Raw genomic sequence first — 17,721 nt, 5'->3', positions numbered from 1 at the left:
ATTAAATCTCGCGCACACGATAGACCTACAATTAAATGAATGTGAACTTTAAAAGATGCACTAAACACGTACCGATACTTCTTGGAGCCTGTCTCAAGCAACACTGTTACCTTTGAAAGGAAACTGCTTTATTAGTCCATCATAAAAGTTGCATAAGGGCTGGGGCTTTTAACATGTCTGTTTATTCAAGTGGTCTACGATGAAAGACAAACGCTCAACTGTCTTATCTTCAATCCTACATACCTTACGGTCTATTGCGTATCTGGGGGAGTTTGTTATGAATTGACCAGCCTTAAAACTCTCCACGCGCACATCTACTTTGTAGCAGTGACAGTCGTAAGAGCAATGGGTATTGACTTTAACACCGAAAGACAATTGCCATAACAAGCTGGTGAAACAATAACAATGCCAAAGTCAGAGAAGAGACTGAAGAAACGCATAGAGGCCATCAGACAAGATATTGCTCATATGGAAGAGTACATTAAAGGCCAAAGGTCAAAGAAGCTGTTGAAACTGGTGAAGCAGATTATGTACAGGTACCAGGTTCACACAAAGTAGGATGAGAAAAATGTTACTCCGAATCAGGTCCTGGATACAATGAAGCAAAATTTGTCAGTATTTTCATCCAGGCTTGCAAGATACAAGAAAAGTGCAAAGAGGAAACAAGATAATGCACTATTTGACCGAGCTGAGAAGTCATTCTACCGTAAATTTAAAAAGACCTAGACTTGTTCAAACACAGATTACCCGACACAGCAACAAGTTCAAGAATTTTGGAAAGACCAACTCTCAACTCCTGTTAAATATAACAAAGACACAAGTTGGATAGCTGAGGAAGAAGAGAAGCTTTTTGAATGTCAAAAAATGCAACATGAACCCCTGACAACTGATTTTGTAACAAGCATTATTGTTAATCTTCCCAACTGGAAGCACCAGGATCTGATAAAATTCAGAACTTTTGGTACAAAAGATTTTGGAGTACCCATGAGAAATTAACAAAGTTGATCAACACAGCAGTGACAAATACCAACATTCTTGACTCAAGGAATCACATACCTTCTCCCAAAAGATGAAAAAAAAAGCCAATGATCCTACGAGATATCGACCTATTAAGTGCCTCTCCACATTGTACAAGATCATAATATCGTGTATAATCAAACGAAACTACAAGCACTGTGAGCAGAGCAACATCATTGCAATACAACAGAAAGGATGCCAGCATGGCTCAAAAGGATGTAAGGAACAACTCATCATTGATGCAGCTGTATGCGGACAGGCCAATATTTTGCATCGCAACCTGTGCATGGCATACACAGATTACAAGAAAGCTTTTGATTCCGCGCCGCATAGCTGGCTACTAAAAGTGCTGGAGATTTATAGGGTTGATCCACAACTCAACTTCCTGTCTCATGCCATGCTAACTTGAAGCACAAGAATTCATCTCAATATATCTACAGGACACATTGAAACAGATACCATAAGCATACAGCATGGAATATTCCAAGGAGACTCCTTAAGTCCATTGTGGTTTGTCCTGGCAATGAACCCATTGTCAAGGATATTGAACTCCACTCAATTTGGCTATTCTATGAAGTCCAAATGACAAAGCCAGTACCGATTGTGTCATCTTTTGTACATGGATTACATCAAACTGTATGCAGCCAACCAGCAACAGCTTGAAACTAGGGACTAGTTTCGGCCTCGGCTGGCAATCTTCAGCCTTAATGTGATACATCTAACAACTAAACAAATGAAAAAACACACAAATAGCATGAAAACTAATGTACAAACACACAATTAACTTTAAAATCTGGGATGAACTGAGTGTAAAATCTGAAAAATAAATTAGGCTCTAAATTCTTAGCATCTGGAGTATGCTCATCATCCAGACTCTTTCTTGTATTGATATTCATGGAATTGTTAGTTCCATCACTGCTAATTATTACAATTTCAATTGCAAAATGGGAACTGGTAAATGTTGATTCTGTAGTCAGATCATCAATCACCAAATCTACTTTAGTGGTGTTAGCAGTATGCAAACCGCTGGATGCCACTGTAAATAACTGCCAGCTGACGCAGAACTGCTACATGGTGTTTCCGCATCGACTAACATAAACACAATGGAATGTTCCCGTAGTGCTTGTTAAAAACATGCTGAAATGCTGTTGCACATTGTCAAGACGGCACATGAAGATAAGGTTAAAACTGACACATTCTTAATTTGTGGCTGGTATAAATTCGCAATTCACTGTGGCGTCCATGAAGTTAACCTGAATAAATGATAGATAAAATTAGATAAAATTAATGAACAGAAGGGGGGGAGAGAGAGAGAGAGAGAGAGAGAGAGAGAGAGAGAGAACATGTTAGTCAAATGGCATAGGTTATATGAGACTTACCTCTCGTTGCAGCATGTGGTGCGTGATGTATTATTGTGTGCCTATACTAACGGTTGTGAGATTCAAAGAAAAAGGAAGGGGTGGGGCAAGGGGACAGGAGGGCTGGAGGGGAAGAGGGGGAATGAAGGCAGGGCCGAAGAATGTGGGAAAAGAGATGGCTGCTCAGGAAAAGTGCTGTGAATATTATGAAAAACTGAAATATGACTTGTTGGTTTAACGTTTCTAAAAATGGAAATTAGAAGGTCAAATAGGATATTTGGCTTTTCTGAAATGTCATTTAAGATTATGATTTGAGTTAAAATATTGATCTATATGTATGAAGCAGCTTTCAGTAATGTTAAGGAGGGATCTTTTGTTGATGATTTTGAAAATTTCCATATCTTGTTTTATGGCTGTGAATTTGTGATTATAGTAATGCATTTGCTATCCTACAGCTGAAAATCTATTGTACTTCGGGGCACTGACGTGTTCCGAGTACCTTATATTAAAATTCCTCCCGGTCCGTTCAACATAAGAAGAATTGCAACTGTTGCAAATAATCCTGTATACTCCTGATTTTGAAAAATTATTGAACCTTTTTTATGGATGTGGCATTATGTAAGACATGTGCTTCCTATTGTTGGTTTTGAAAACTACTTTTACATCGTGCTTTTTAAAGATGTTGGTGACTTTGTAAATTTGTTCATTGAAGATAAAGATATAAAGGGAGGAGTTGTTTTGTTTATCTTTTCTCAAAGTGGTAGAGGGGCAATATTTATATTTATTGATTATTTTTTCAATAAAGAAACTGTTGTATCCATTAGATTTAGCTATATTACGAATGGTGTTCAACTCATTTTTGAGGTCTGTTTTAGACATTGGAACACTGAAGGCTCGGTACACTATGCTGTTGTACGCCGCTCGTTTGTGAATTTGGGGGTGTGAAGAATCTTGACGGATTGTAGTGACTGTTTGGGTGGGTTTCCTGAAAATCTTGTATCTTAAGTACCTTGGGTGCCTGATATTAGTTAAGTATAAAAAATTAATTATCCGTTCAATTTCGGATTCAAGTGTGAATTTTATATGCGGGTCAATGTTATTTAGATTAATGAGGCTGGTAGCAGTTCTCATCCATAATTACTATGGTGTCATCTATATATCTTGCACAGAAAAGGATGCTGTGAAAGTTATGATTAATATCAATTCTGGTGTGTTCCAAAAAATCCAAATAAAACTTGGCTAAGATACCTGAGGCCGACGATCCCATAGCCAATCCTTCTTGTCGATTTTTTATTTATTTATCTGTGTCCGAAACCACTACAATATATTTACAACTACTCTATTTACACTTTGTTTTTCCAGTATTCAACTGTCGAGATGGCACATTCATTGGCTTCCACCAATTCCTTCATACTACATGGTTTAGGCAGATTTCTACAGATGAGGTGTCCATGATCTTGCTTTTCACCACACTAACACAAATCTTGATCACCATACCCCCACCTTTTCAGGTTGGTTTTACATGTCACTCCAGATCTTAATCTGTTAAGTGTCTTCCAATGTCCATACTGAAGATGATGTCCTGCAGCTGGCTTCTCTTTCACGTCCCATAATCCTACAAGCGACTTCCTTCTCCAGAGTTCCTTTTGCCGAGATTAGGCTGATGATGGGATTGACGTTGTTGTTTGTAGGAAGCTCTTCCTCGATTTCAATCTTGATGGGTGGGCGTGAAGTCCAAACATTGGATGTCTTGGATCTGTTTCTTGCTTCTTCTCAATCTCTGCTGCAACTTGTCTCCTAACATCTGGAGGTGCTACTCCCACAAGTGGAAAGATCTTATTAACAGGAGTTGGTCGTAAGCAGCCTGTAACCATGACGAATATAAGAACCAAGTGTGATGACTCATCAAGTTCAGGCGCGCCCCACTAGGCAGCGCTAGAGTTTGGTAGCTCCACAATATCTATCAGCTGGTCTTCGGAATGGTGACACAGGAAACGTATTACTCCATAACTGATAAGTATATACACTGTCTTTTATAAAAAGAATGAGAGATTACAATTAAAATACCACGGCAGAGAACAATGGAAAAATATCATACACGAAAATAAGAGCTACGACTTTCAACAGATGTTGCGAAAAGCACAAGTTACTCGAGTGTATATATACATAAATAACACAACTCCCAGCATATTAAAAAAACACCCATGAAGTATTTAAAGGTAATACTCTACTTACCATCTCAGTTTGTCGGTTACTGGACTTTCGAAAGCTTGCGTGAAGATTTGGCGGATGTTCGAGATTGTAAATCTCGATGGATTTCTTTCACTCTGAAGAAATATCAGCACTTCAGATAATGATAAACAAGGCTGGGGATTATATCCATAACATGTTGAAGACAACAGCCAGCACCTGAAGGATCAACTGAAATGTTGTCTATAGAATGGATACAATCAAAAAATATTTCGCTCCACATCGATTTTGAGTTCAGTTTTTCACTAAATACTTTCTCGGCCTGGAAAAGAATGTCACATATATTTTTCGAAGGGCGTGTTAAACACACTTCATTATTGCTTGCACCGTAGTCTTTTATTTCGGAGAGAACTGAAAATGTACTATGATTATTTTCACGTAGAGAATGGGCACAGGGCGAACACTTAATAAATTAAGAAGAATGCTTAACAACGTACCCAGCCAAATGGTACACTAAACACTTCTCAATCGAAAAGCTTCGAACTGTGTATTTCTAACCTGCTTCTCCAATAAATTAATTCTCGATTTTGCTGAGTTTAGACTGGATCTAGCTCGATTTAAATTTCGATTAGCATTTTGAGGCGCCTTGTGAGCGATAATATTGTCTTTTCGGCATCAGAAAGCACACTAGAATAACCCAAATTTTGATCAACATTAGACTGACCTTTTAATTCTCCACTTGCTGCTACACTCCCGTCTTCAATCATCTTTCTTCTTCTTCTAGTGGTGTCTAGATTCTTTTTTCCTGTTGGGAGTTTCACGGAACTTAATCTCACTTGAAAGGTATTTCGGCAAATTAGGGAAAATGTGAGGCACTGCTCCTGGACGTAATTTCCATCTGTCATGAGGCATAACCACTTTTTCAGCATTCACTATAAAGTTATCTGATTTTACTATCAAATCATCAGAGAAATGAACTTGATAAATTCTACTATTCCTTTCGTGGAATAGCTCTGGCCCATTTTTCAAATTTATTTCTATCCTTTGGTGGTGAAAAGAATTTTATACCATTAACTACTCTACAATACCAATATAAATGGTCCGTCATTGGACATTATAAATTTTCCAGCTAACTCATTCTTGGTTGCCAGCGTTTCGCCCTCGTGTGCTAGGGTGGGCTCATCAGTTGGTACCTAGCACACCTACCAATACGCTGGCTAGTGCATACCGTGGAGGCCACTGCATAGGCTAACTGGAGCCACCGGCAGTGCCAATGCACTAAGAGACTTTGTCTCATTATCAAAAATTGATGCCTGCTTGGCCATCAGATGACATAGATGTTGATTCCCATGGGAAATCTGAAATATTTGTCCTGAATGAGTAAATTTATAATACCAATATAAATGGTCCGTCATTGGACATTATAAATTTTCCAGGTAACTCATTCTTGGTTGCCAGGACAAATATTTCAGATTCCCCATGGGAATCAACATCTATGTCATCTGATGGCCAAGCAGGCATCAATTTTTGATAATGAGACAAAGTCTCTTAGTGCATTGGCACTGCCGGTGGCTCCAGTTAGCCTATGCAGTGGCCTCCACGGTATGCACTAGCCAGCGTATTGGTAGGTGTGCTAGGTACCAACTGATGAGCCCATCCTAGCACACGAGGGCGAAACGCTGGCAACCAAGAATGAGTTAGCTGGAAAATTTATAATGTCCAATGACGGACCATTTATATTGGTATTATAAATTTACTCATTCAGGACAAATATTTCAGATTCCCCATGGGAATCAACATCTATGTCATCTGATGGCCAAGCAGGCATCAATTTTTGATAATGAGACAAAGTCTCTTAATGCATTGGCACTGCCGGTGGCTCCAGTTAGCCTATGCAGTGGCCTCCACGGTATGCACTAGCCAGCGTATTGGTAGGTGTGCTAGGTACCAACTGATGAGCCCACCCTAGCACACGAGGGCGAAACGCTGGCAACCAAGAATGAGTTAGCTGGAAAATTTATAATGTCCAATGACGGACCATTTATATTGGTATTATAAATTTACTCATTCAGGACAAATATTTCAGATTCCCCATGGGAATCAACATCTATGTCATCTGATGGCCAAGCAGGCATCAATTTTTGATAATGAGACAAAGTCTCTTAGTGCATTGGCACTGTCGGTGGCTCCAGTTAGCCTATGCAGTGGCCTCCACGGTATGCACTAGCCAGCATATTGGTAGGTGTGCTAGGTACCAACTGATGAGCCCACCCTAGCACACGAGGGCGAAACGCTGGCAACCAAGAATGAGTTAGCTGGAAAATTTATAATGTCCAATGACGGACCATTTATATTGGTATTATAAATTTACTCATTCAGGACAAATATTTCAGATTCCCCATGGGAATCAACATCTATGTCATCTGATGGCCAAGCAGGCATCAATTTTTGATAATGAGACAAAGTCTCTTAGTGCATTGGCACTGCCGGTGGCTCCAGTTAGCCTATGCAGTGGCCTCCACGGTATGCACTAGCCAGTGTATTGGTAGGTGTGCTAGGTACCAACTGATGAGCCCACCCTAGCACACGAGGGCGAAACGCTGGCAACCAAGAATGAGTTAGCTGGAAAATTTATAATGTCCAATGACGGACCATTTATATTGGTATTATAAATTTACTCATTCAGGACAAATATTTCAGATTCCCCATGGGAATCAACATCTATGTCATTAACTACTCTACCATAGCCTGACTTACAGCCAGGCACAAAACAGTACGGCGTGTTGAACTATTAATTTAATCAGGCCACATAACACACGTGCTTTAAGTGCTCAACACACAATGAACTGAGTTTAGGAACTGAAAGGAAAGGAAATTCAACTTGTTGACCTGAAATATCTCGCACAATAACATCTCCCGCACTTTCCCATCACATGGTTTGCCGGTCTATTGATGCACGTGTTGGACACCGACGTTTGCAGTGCTTCCAGTGGCGGGTCCACAAACTACCACGCTATAAGAGTTGAGTCATCACACTTGGTTCTTATATTCGTCATGCTGTAACAATGCGACCAGTCTCATGGAGGGCAACATCCACTTGATTTGCATGAGCGGAATTCCTCCAGACTGGAGCAGCATACTCTGCAGCAGAAAACACAAGGCAAGGGCAGATGTACAGAGGACATTAGGCTGTGCTCCCCATGTGTGTGTGAGTTTGCGAATGAGATTATTCCTGCTGCATACTTTCTGTTTGGTATCTATACAGTGCTGTTTATAAGTTAGAGCAGGTCCAACTTTACCCGGAAGATGCCTCCACGGATATTGTAAAGACAATCGGGCGTACCCTGGGCAACGTTGAGGAATCCTCAGCGGCTGATTCTTCCATCACCGAAACACTAACTTCTTGTCGATAAATAACATTATCGAAAGTGAAACTATTGTTGCTTATAGCTAATTTAAGCATAGACAAGAAATCCTGTATTTCTAATATACTTAGGCCGCTGTATTCGTTTAAATCGTTTTGAATTATGGGATATACCTTGGAGATTTGTATGCTAGGATACATGTTTACAATATCGAATAAGTGGAGAGAATGATTGGATTGAATGAATTTTTTAATTTATCGACCAATTCTTTAGTGTTTTTGACGGATTTGTTCGACAAAAAATGATAGTTCCTTCTTAGCCCGCGAGTGGTTGCTAGCCGAATTGTAACATGAGTGGTCGCACGTGAGACTTTCTCTCACATTAAACTTCATTTAAAATAAATATATATGTTCTACAATTAGAAGATGTTGGTGACTGTGTGAAACGAATGTGAAGAGTGAAATGAATTACGGAAATGAGTCGTAAACACTGCGTTATGCAGTTTAGATTTTAAAATATTATCCGTATATTACAGAAACAAATTACTCCTTAATGATTAGTTCAGTCACATGTAAGTACGTAATATTCACAAGAGTGTCGGGCTGAATGTCTCAGACGGTTAAGGCGCTGGCTCTCTGAGCAGGTTTGATCCTGGCTCAGTCCGGTGGTATACGAAGGTGCCCAGATACGTCAGCCATACCTTTAGCGGCATGTAAAAGAACTCCTGTGGGACAAAATTTCGGCACCTCGGCATCTGCAAAAGCCGTAAAAAGTAGTTATTGGGACGTAAAACCAATAACATTGTTATTAATACAGAACTTCCTGACAGTCGCAATACAAATGCAACAATAAAATACAATAGGTCTTCTCTCTAATATTTGAGTTAGCTGGAGTTTGTAACAGCGTTTATTTCTCAGCATTCTTCCTCGACTCATAATTTTTGAAGACTCCTTTATCAGTAATTGCAAATGGAGAATGTTACATGCACGACTAAAGTCAAATACTAACGCCTAGAACAGGAGAAAGTTTCCCTCTCAACTTCAACATAACGCCAACGCCACTGGTCGCGCAATGAGAGAACCTCTCACACAGGGCACACAAACTCATACGAAACTTTGTTTCGATAAATGAGGGGATACTTACCCTTCAAATGTGAATCGCCTTACTCACGACAGAAGAGGGAATAGTCGCCTCCCTTGTATCGCTGAGTAAACTCACAATACAAAATAATGTGAGAGAAAATCTCATACAGCGACCTCTCGCAGGTAAAATTTTTTTTAATGAATTGTGAAGATTTATATAACGGACTCGGTTTATAGTTAATGATCGGGCGAATGGGGACGCCGGTTTTGTGTATCTTGGGGAGGGCTTTGACGGTGCGTAAACCTGGGTTCATATTAATTTAGTTTTTTCTGATCTGTCAATAGATCTGAAGTATTCTTGACGGTCTGCTTAATTTGATGTTGGATTCTCAGGCTAGGGTCCTTCTTTACTGTAGAGAATGAGCTATCTTTAAAAAATTGATTTGTTTTGGTTACATATTCGTTTTTGTCCATTTTGTCCATTATGACGGTAGATTATTATCATTGATTTTCTTTTTGAGAGCATGTATTTGCTTTTGTATGAGAATCAAATCCTTGTAGCTATTGTCCTCATGAGTGTAAGGGATGAATTACGGGATTGCTTTTTTGGGCTAAGAATGGAGTTTAATTTTCTTTTTACTTCAATTCTTACTTCGTCTTGTTTATCTGCTGGCAATTTGCTAATGGCTAATTCTGCTTCTACTGTTGTAGAGATGGCTGTGTTCAGAGTAGTAAAATTAGGCCAATTGTGTTTAGGGCCCTTGGCTAAAATGCAACTTTCATTTTCATTCAATGGTACCTTGAACAAATTTATGATTGGAGGATGAAATTGGTTGGGCATGTTAGGCCTAGTGTTTTTGTTTGTTTCTTTAGCACAGTTATTGCTGAGTTTAGAGTTCATTAACGTATGCAACCTTTTTTCTCTAGAGTTTGTTGTTTTTTTGATAATACAATAAATAATCTATTGTCAACTTGGGCTTGAAATAGGTTCCAGTGAGCATCAGAAAGTAAACTTGTAGTTTCAAGGTGAGTCTCATATAAGAAAGGAATTTTTCTTGTACAAAAATTTGATCTCCTCTCTCAGCCAAGTTTTATTTGTTCTAGTTTGGGTTTTAGTAATTTGAAAAGTAATAATATTAACGCTATTTGTTTTACGTCCCACTAACTACTTTTTAAGGTCTTCAGAGACGCCTAGGGGTCGGAATTTGGTCCCGCAGGAGTTCTTTTACGTGTCAGTAAATCTACCGACACGGGGCTGTCATATTTGAGCACCTTCAAATACCACCGGACTGAGCCAGAATCGAACCTGCCAAGTTGAGGTTAGAAGGCCAGCGCCTTAACCGTCTGAGCCACTCAGCCCGGCTAATTTGAAAAGAAGAACAATGATTCTTAAACATGCTTTTAAGAAAGTTGGATGTCAAATTGTGAGCGATACACTGTTTGAGAAATTTGATGTCTTTGCGCAATTTGGCTATTTTGACTTTAAGACCTAAATATAACTAGATAGGCTTTCTGTTTAGCCTGGTTGGCTACGTAATCATATGATATAAACTTCACAAGTCACAAGTCTTACATAATGCCACATCCATAAACAAGTTCAATAGTTTTTCAAAATCAGGATTATACAGGATTATTTGCAACCGTTGTAATTCTTACGTCGGACAGATCGGGATGAATCTTAATATAAGGTACTCGGAACAAGTCAATGCCCTGAAGTACAATAAATTTTCAGCTGTAGGACAGCATATGCATGCCTTTAATCACAAATTCAACGACATAAAACAACATATGGAAATTTTCAAAATCATCAACATTACTGAAAGATCAATATTTTAACCCAAATCATAATCTTAATGACATTTCAGAAAAGCCAAATATCCTATTTGACCTTCTAATTCTCATTTTTAGAAACGTTAAAACAACAAGTCATATTTCAGTTTATCATAATATTCACAGCACCTTTCCTGAGCAGCCATCTCTTTTCCCACATTCTTCGGCCCTGCCTTCATTCCCCCCTTCCCCTCCAGCCCTCCTGTCCCCTTGCCCCACCCCTTCCTTTTCCTTTGAATCTCACAATCGTTAGTATAGGCACACAACAATACATCACGCACCACATGCCGCAACGAGAGGTAAGTCTCATATAACCTATGCCATTTGACTAACATGTTCTCTCTCTCTCTCTCTCCCCCCCCCCCCCCTTCTATTCATTAATTTTATCTAATTTTATCTATCATTTATTCAGGTTAACTTCATGGATGCCACAGTGAATTGCGAATTTATACCAGCCACAAATTAAGAATGTGTCAGTTTTAACCACATCTTTATGTGCCGTCTTGACAATGTCCAACAGCATTTCAGCATGTTTTTTACAAGCAGTACGGGAACATTCCATTTTTTTTACGTTCGTCGATGTGAAAACACCATGTAGCAGTTCTGCGTCAGCTGGTAGTTATTTACAGTGGCTTCCAGCGGTTTGCATACTGCTAACACCACTAAAGTAGATTTGGTGATTGATGATCTGACTACAGAATCAACATTTACCAGTTCCCGTTTTGCAATTGAAATTGTAATGATTAGCAGTGATGGAACTAACAATTCCATGAATATCAATACAAGAAAGAGTCTGGATGATGAGCATACTCCAGATGCTAAGAATTTAGAGTCTAATTTATTTTTCAGATTTTACACTTAGTTCATCCCAGATTTTAAAGTTAATTGTGTGTTTGTAGATTAGTTTTCATGTCATTTGTGTGTTTTTACATTTGTTTAGTTATTAGATGTATTACATTAAGGCTGAAGATGGCCAGCCAAGGCCAAAACTAGTCCCTCGTTTAGTAATGTAATTCAATAATATTGCATAATATAGTATTGAAAAAGGTGGAACATACGATATTAAGTTAATAATTATTATTGTGAGCACAATTCAATATGAATCAAAACCATGAAGTTTATATCCTATGAAACATGACGTTTTCCATTAAACATAAGGTAATAATAAAGTGTGCAAAAAAAAAAAAAAAAATTAAACCAGTTAGAAAAATGAGAAAGTGAATCATTTCTAGCAAGACTGATTGATGTATGTAAATCCACAATATCCAGTATGAAACGAAACAGCAAAACATTTTACAATTTGCATATAAACTTGATTCCAAGGATGGTTCAAAAAAAAAAAACTATGAGGGAGAGAAATGATTCTGCTCTCCATCAGGGAGTTAACATGTAGTTTGTGCAAAGACATTCAGAAAGAGAGTTTGTATCAGAGCTGCATTTTAACAGTAAAAGCCGGACTGAGTGGCTCAGACAGTTGAGGCACTGGCCTTCTGACCCCAACTTGGCAAGTTCGATCCTGGCTCAGTCCGGTGGTATTTGAAGGTGCTCAAATACGTCACACTCGAGTCGGTAGATTTACTGGCACATAAAAGAACTCCTGCGGGACAAAATTCCGGCACCTCCGAAAACCATAAATGTAGTTAGTGGCACATAAAGCAAATAACATTATTATTAACTGCGAAAAGTCTGTGATTATTTCACAAAATAAAGGTAAGCGAACTATATACTAGCCTAAATAATTCAAAATGCATGGAAACATTACCTTCAGGATTTAAATTTTGTGCACAGTATGATCTTCAGTTATCCCAACTATATCTGGTCACAGTTGGTTCGGATAATTGACATTCTACTGTAATGCCAGGAGTTTGGATAAAGAAAACCAACAGGGTCAGAAATGATGAAAACAAAGTAGGCTACGTGTACATCAAATGTTAAAGGTAGATTAATTTGAAGCATAGCAGAATAAATGATGATGATGATGATTGTTGTTTAAAAGGACCTAACATCTAGGTTATCGGCCCCTAATGGTACAAAACAAGACCAAATGTAATGACTAATTACAGGCAACTTAAGCCCATGGTGCTCCGCATGTACTGGTACTAATCACAAACCTATTGTGTACCTAACAGAGTGGTACTACTCACAAGTAAGGGCAACCCATGGTGTTCCCCACGAGATGGTACTAATTACAAGTAGCCTCATGGTCCTAATTCGATCATCCCTTGGTCATCCCTTTTAGTCACCTCTTACAACAGGCAGGGAATACCGTGGCATATTCTTCATCTACGTCAACCACCCACAGGTGGTTGTGTGTTTGGTCCGCGATAGCTATTTTATTTCGCTGAAGTCCACCAGCAAGCCGGTAAGGACCCCCCTATCTGCCACCAGGGACATGCCACGTGGGAGTAACTACCACCTCTCTCCCTGCTATGCCAGCATAGTAGATTCGTGGCAGAATAAATTAATGTACCAAAACTTTCAAAAGCTTGGTATGCGAGTAGATTGAAGTTTTACCCAGCAGGACAGAGTACACATACAAACCAAATACAACCCTGTGTCAAGTATGTTTTAAAGCGCAGTTCAGACCATAGTTGTTTGTATCAATGTACAGGGACCGTTCACGTGGGATGAAATGGGACCCCTAATACATCTGACAACGTCCCTCATCGATGAACGATACACGAACCTGCTGTCAGGTCATGTCCACCCATTTGTTTACTTCCACCACACTGCAAGAGATCTGTACGTACAGCAAGACAATGCACCGTCCAGCCACTCCCAAACTGTGGCTGATTGGTTCAATGAGTACTCCACAGGCATGAGGATACTTTCCAGGTCTCTAACATAAATTTGTGCTTGTGCTAGTTACATGTCACGGTCTTTTATTCCTAATGTTGACAAGGTGGAAGAAGTAAAGGAATGAGAAGAAAAACTTGACTATAGGGAATTAATATTTTCAGGAACAGAATATATCACTATTGTTACAGTGATTGGTGTACTTCAATATGCCAGCATTTATAAAAACCAGAAGTACTCAAGAAAACAGGTCTCCATACTCACTTGGAGTGTGGTTCCATATGTTTAGGCCTAACGATGTTTATTAGTTGATGTCCGAAAGCTCCTCCACCACATTCCATACCCCGACTGCATGGGAGGATTGGGATAATATACAACAGAGGGCAAAATATTGTTAAGTAATTCTCACTCGGGTTGTAAGAAGTAAAGATTATATTATGCTATAAACAATATTCAGATTTGATTTATTTTCTTTGCTGTACTCAAGGTACTTACAGCGGTTAGACAAGACTGTAACCTTTAACTTTTGTTGTTTATAGTTTACATGGATCATCTGCTGAAAGGTATTAAGTGGTAGGGACAGATTCAGTTAGGTGAAAATGTCATAAGCAGTTAGGTCTATGCTGACAACTTAATAAGGCAGATTGTGCCGGAAGCCTGAGACTAATATCATGAAACTTGAAAATAAGTGCAATGAATATGGTATGGAAATTAGCTTTCCCAAATGAAATGAAATGTCGTATGGCTTTTAGAGCCAGGATATCCCAGGATGGGTTCGGCTCGCCAGGTGCAGGTCTTTCTATTTGACTCCCATAGGCGACCTGCGCGTCATGATGAGGATGAAATGATGAAGACAACACATACACCCAGCCCCCATGCCATTGGAATTAACCAATTAAGGTTAAAATCCCTGACCTGGCCGGGAATCAAACCCAGGACCCTCTGAATCGAAGGCCAGTACGCTGGCCGTTCAGCCAACGAGTCGGACTTAGCTTTCCCAGAACTAAACTTGTATCAATAGGCAAGAAATCCAGGAGAATTTAATGTCAGATTAGGGATACAAAGCTGGAACAGATACAGTATTTTGGATACAAAGCTGGAACAGATACAGTATTTTAAGTATTTAGGATGTATGTTCACCCAGGATGGTAGATATTGAGATTGAATCAAGGTGCAGCAAGCTAATGCAGTGAGCTCGTAGTTGTGATTAACATTATTATGCAAGAAGGAAATCAGCTCCCGGACGAAACTATTTTTACAGAGGTCTGTTTTCAGACAAACTTTGTTTTAAGGGAGTGAAAGCTGGTTGGAACAACAGGATATCTTATTCAACAGTTAGAAGTAACAGACATGAAAGTAGCAAGAATGATTGCTGGTAAAAGGGGGTGGGAACAATGGCAGAAGGGTACTCAGAATGAGGAGATAAAGGATAAGTTAGGAATGAACTTGATGGCTAAAGCAGTACGCATAAACCAGCTTTGGTTGTGAGGTCATGTGAGGCGAAATGGGGATAAGTTACCTAGGAAAATAATGGACTCTTATGTAGGGTAAGAGAAGTAGAGGGAAGCCAAGACGACGATGGTTAGACTTAGTTTGTAACAGTTTAAAGATAAGAGGTATAGAACTAAATAAGGCCACAGAACTAGTTACAAATAGAGGATTGTGGTGGTGATTAGTAAATTCACAGAGGCTTCCAGACTGAACACAAATACATAACAGTCTATAATGAAGATGTATGTACACAATATTCCAAAACAATCCTCTTTCTTTTTATGTAATAACACATACTCATAAATATGTTTTAAGTACCACTACATTAGTGCTAGTTTAGTACAAGCAAAAGTTCCAGTTGACAGTAATAAAAAGATAGTAAATTTTGTTAGAAAATAAGGAAAATTAGGTATGGAACATTTTTTTGTTTTGTGCTGAAACAAAATACTCTGGATAAGTGAAGATATGTTTTATACACTAATTTTAAGACCTCAACATAATATTTTAGACATACAGTTGCAATATTGTACATACTAACATATATGCCAATTCACGATAAGACATGCCCCATTTGTATGTGACTAAATGCACATCATATAACATTCCTTTGACAATGCAATTTAATCAAGGCTTCATCATATAAATATGTATTCATGGTTCAGCTGAAGATGACCTTGTATATGGGGTCGAAACTGGTCCTGTAGCTTAATATAAGCAATAAAAAAACAAGTATTGATTGGTGGAAATTCTTTCCTATTTTTAATTGTGTAATTCGTCAATACGGAAATGAAGATTATAGATTACGATAAGTGAGATCCATTCAGGAAATATTTAAATGAGTAGTAAGAACCTAATAAAAATATAAACTTCACAAATAACTTACCTCTTGAAATAGCCTGGACACTTCACAAACAAGACAGCGACCGGGCTGATCTCTGAACTGGCATAAATGTCTTTCGGCCAAGAAGAAATCACGCAACAGAGGTGTGTGAGTTAATGCTTGAACAATGCAATTCATAAAGCAGGTGTTTCCAAGATTAATGAGACCTCTGAGTCCTGTTAAACAGAGCAAAAGTTTTTGATAATTTATTACAATTAGCATGTATACCCAAGTAACAGGATTTGTAGTTATAGTGAGCTTACAATTTACATTTCCAATGTTAGAAACATGATCTGATAAATGATCCTATTAATGTGCCAAAATTATTCTCCTCTCTCTTGGGTCAAGAACATTCCTTAGCAAAATTTTCCATGTACAGTGAAGCTGGTCCCAACCATATTTTCTATTCTTCAAATTAATTTTATCTATGTGGTCATAATATTTCACACTTCCCCTTGTATAAACTAGATCGTCATTTCAATTCCAAGACCACATTACACACACCAGTTGAGTGAAAAATACAGAAAAGGAGTATTTATCTGTGTAAGTATAGAACAGAACAATTTTATTGTCACTTAATATACGGTTGTAACCATCAAAGTCGATCAAATAATAAAGTGATCAAATCCTTTATGTACATGTAAACAAAATAATTTCTTACTCTATATCAAAGCTGAAAGCTAGGGGCAGTAATGCTTTGGTTGCCAGTTCTTAAAACATAGGTTATACACTCAACATGGTGGCGGCTCCAAAGACCTCGTAATGTACTAAACAGGCTTGTCAATGTCGGCACATTATACACACCTACTGAATAACATGAAAGATGAATGACAAAGATAAAATATAGTTTAGGCTATAAAATGACTTTTTTTCCTTGCCATGAGGACAGTACGTTATGCGCTGCAGCCGTAGAAAAGAGTTTCATGAAAGGAGTGTGGTCCTGAAGGGGCCACTGTTGTATGACAGAGACTGGCCTGTGACAAACACGAAAGATAGGTTAGAGCTACTAAATTAATTTTCTTACCGTGCGGACAGTATGCATCGCGGCCATAGAAAAGAGCCTCTTGAAGGGAGTGTGGTCCCTGTTTCATGACAGATTGGCCTGTGACAAACATGAAAGATAGGTTAGACCTACTTAATTAATTTTCTTACCGTGTGGACAGTATATACCGCGGTCATAGATAAGAGCCCCTTAATTGGAAGTATGGCCCCTGTTTCATAACTGAGATTGGCCTGTGACAAACACGAAAGATAGGTTAGAACTACTAAATTAATTTTCTTACCATGCGGACAGTATGCGCAGCGGCCATAGAAAAGAGCCTCTTGAAGGGAGCGTGACCACTGTTTCGTGACAGAGATTGGCCTGTGACAAACACGAAAGATAGGTTAGAACTACTAAATTAATTTTCTTACCGTGCGGACAGTATGCGCCACGACCATACAAAAGAGACTCTCGAAGTAAGTGTGGCCCGTCTCATGACTTAGATTGGCCTGTCAGAGCTACTAAATTAATTTTCTTACCATGCGGACAGTATACACCGCAGCTATAGAAAAGAGCCTCTTGAAGGGAGTGAACTGAGATTAGTCTGGACATTGGACAAAATGTGAATTAATTATTCATTATTACCACGGGGTATACAATGTGCTGGCTGCAAGTACAAACTGGTGGAGCCGCCATGTATGTTTCAAACTTTGCATTTTCACCAAATATA

General features: G+C 38.8%; 1 protein-coding gene across 5 annotated transcripts in view; it reads right to left on the bottom strand.

Annotated features, from left to right (window-relative positions):
- The window catches only part of not (non-stop), a 239,444-nt gene that overhangs the window by 204,035 nt on the left and 17,688 nt on the right, over positions 1–17,721 (bottom strand). For 4 of the 5 annotated variants that reach the window (XR_010860538.2, XM_067149840.2, XM_067149844.2 and 1 more), the window contains exons 4-5: positions 17,034–17,111; positions 16,013–16,185 (exon numbers count right to left, since the gene is read on the bottom strand). Coding sequence is in view for 4 of the 5 variants with exons in the window: in XM_067149840.2 (XP_067005941.1) it covers positions 16,013–16,185; positions 17,034–17,111 (251 nt within the window). In the remaining variant the exon portion in view is untranslated. The remainder of the gene's footprint in view (positions 1–16,012; positions 16,186–17,033; positions 17,112–17,721) is intronic. The other variant, XM_067149841.2, reaches the window with a different exon arrangement.

The sequence above is a fragment of the Anabrus simplex genome, chromosome 6, assembly GCF_040414725.1.
Source record: "Anabrus simplex isolate iqAnaSimp1 chromosome 6, ASM4041472v1, whole genome shotgun sequence".
In the NCBI taxonomy this organism is placed as follows: Eukaryota; Metazoa; Arthropoda; class Insecta; order Orthoptera; family Tettigoniidae; genus Anabrus; species Anabrus simplex.
The sequence above is the reverse complement of the archived record's forward strand: the minus strand, read 5'-3'. Positions and strand labels throughout refer to the sequence as shown.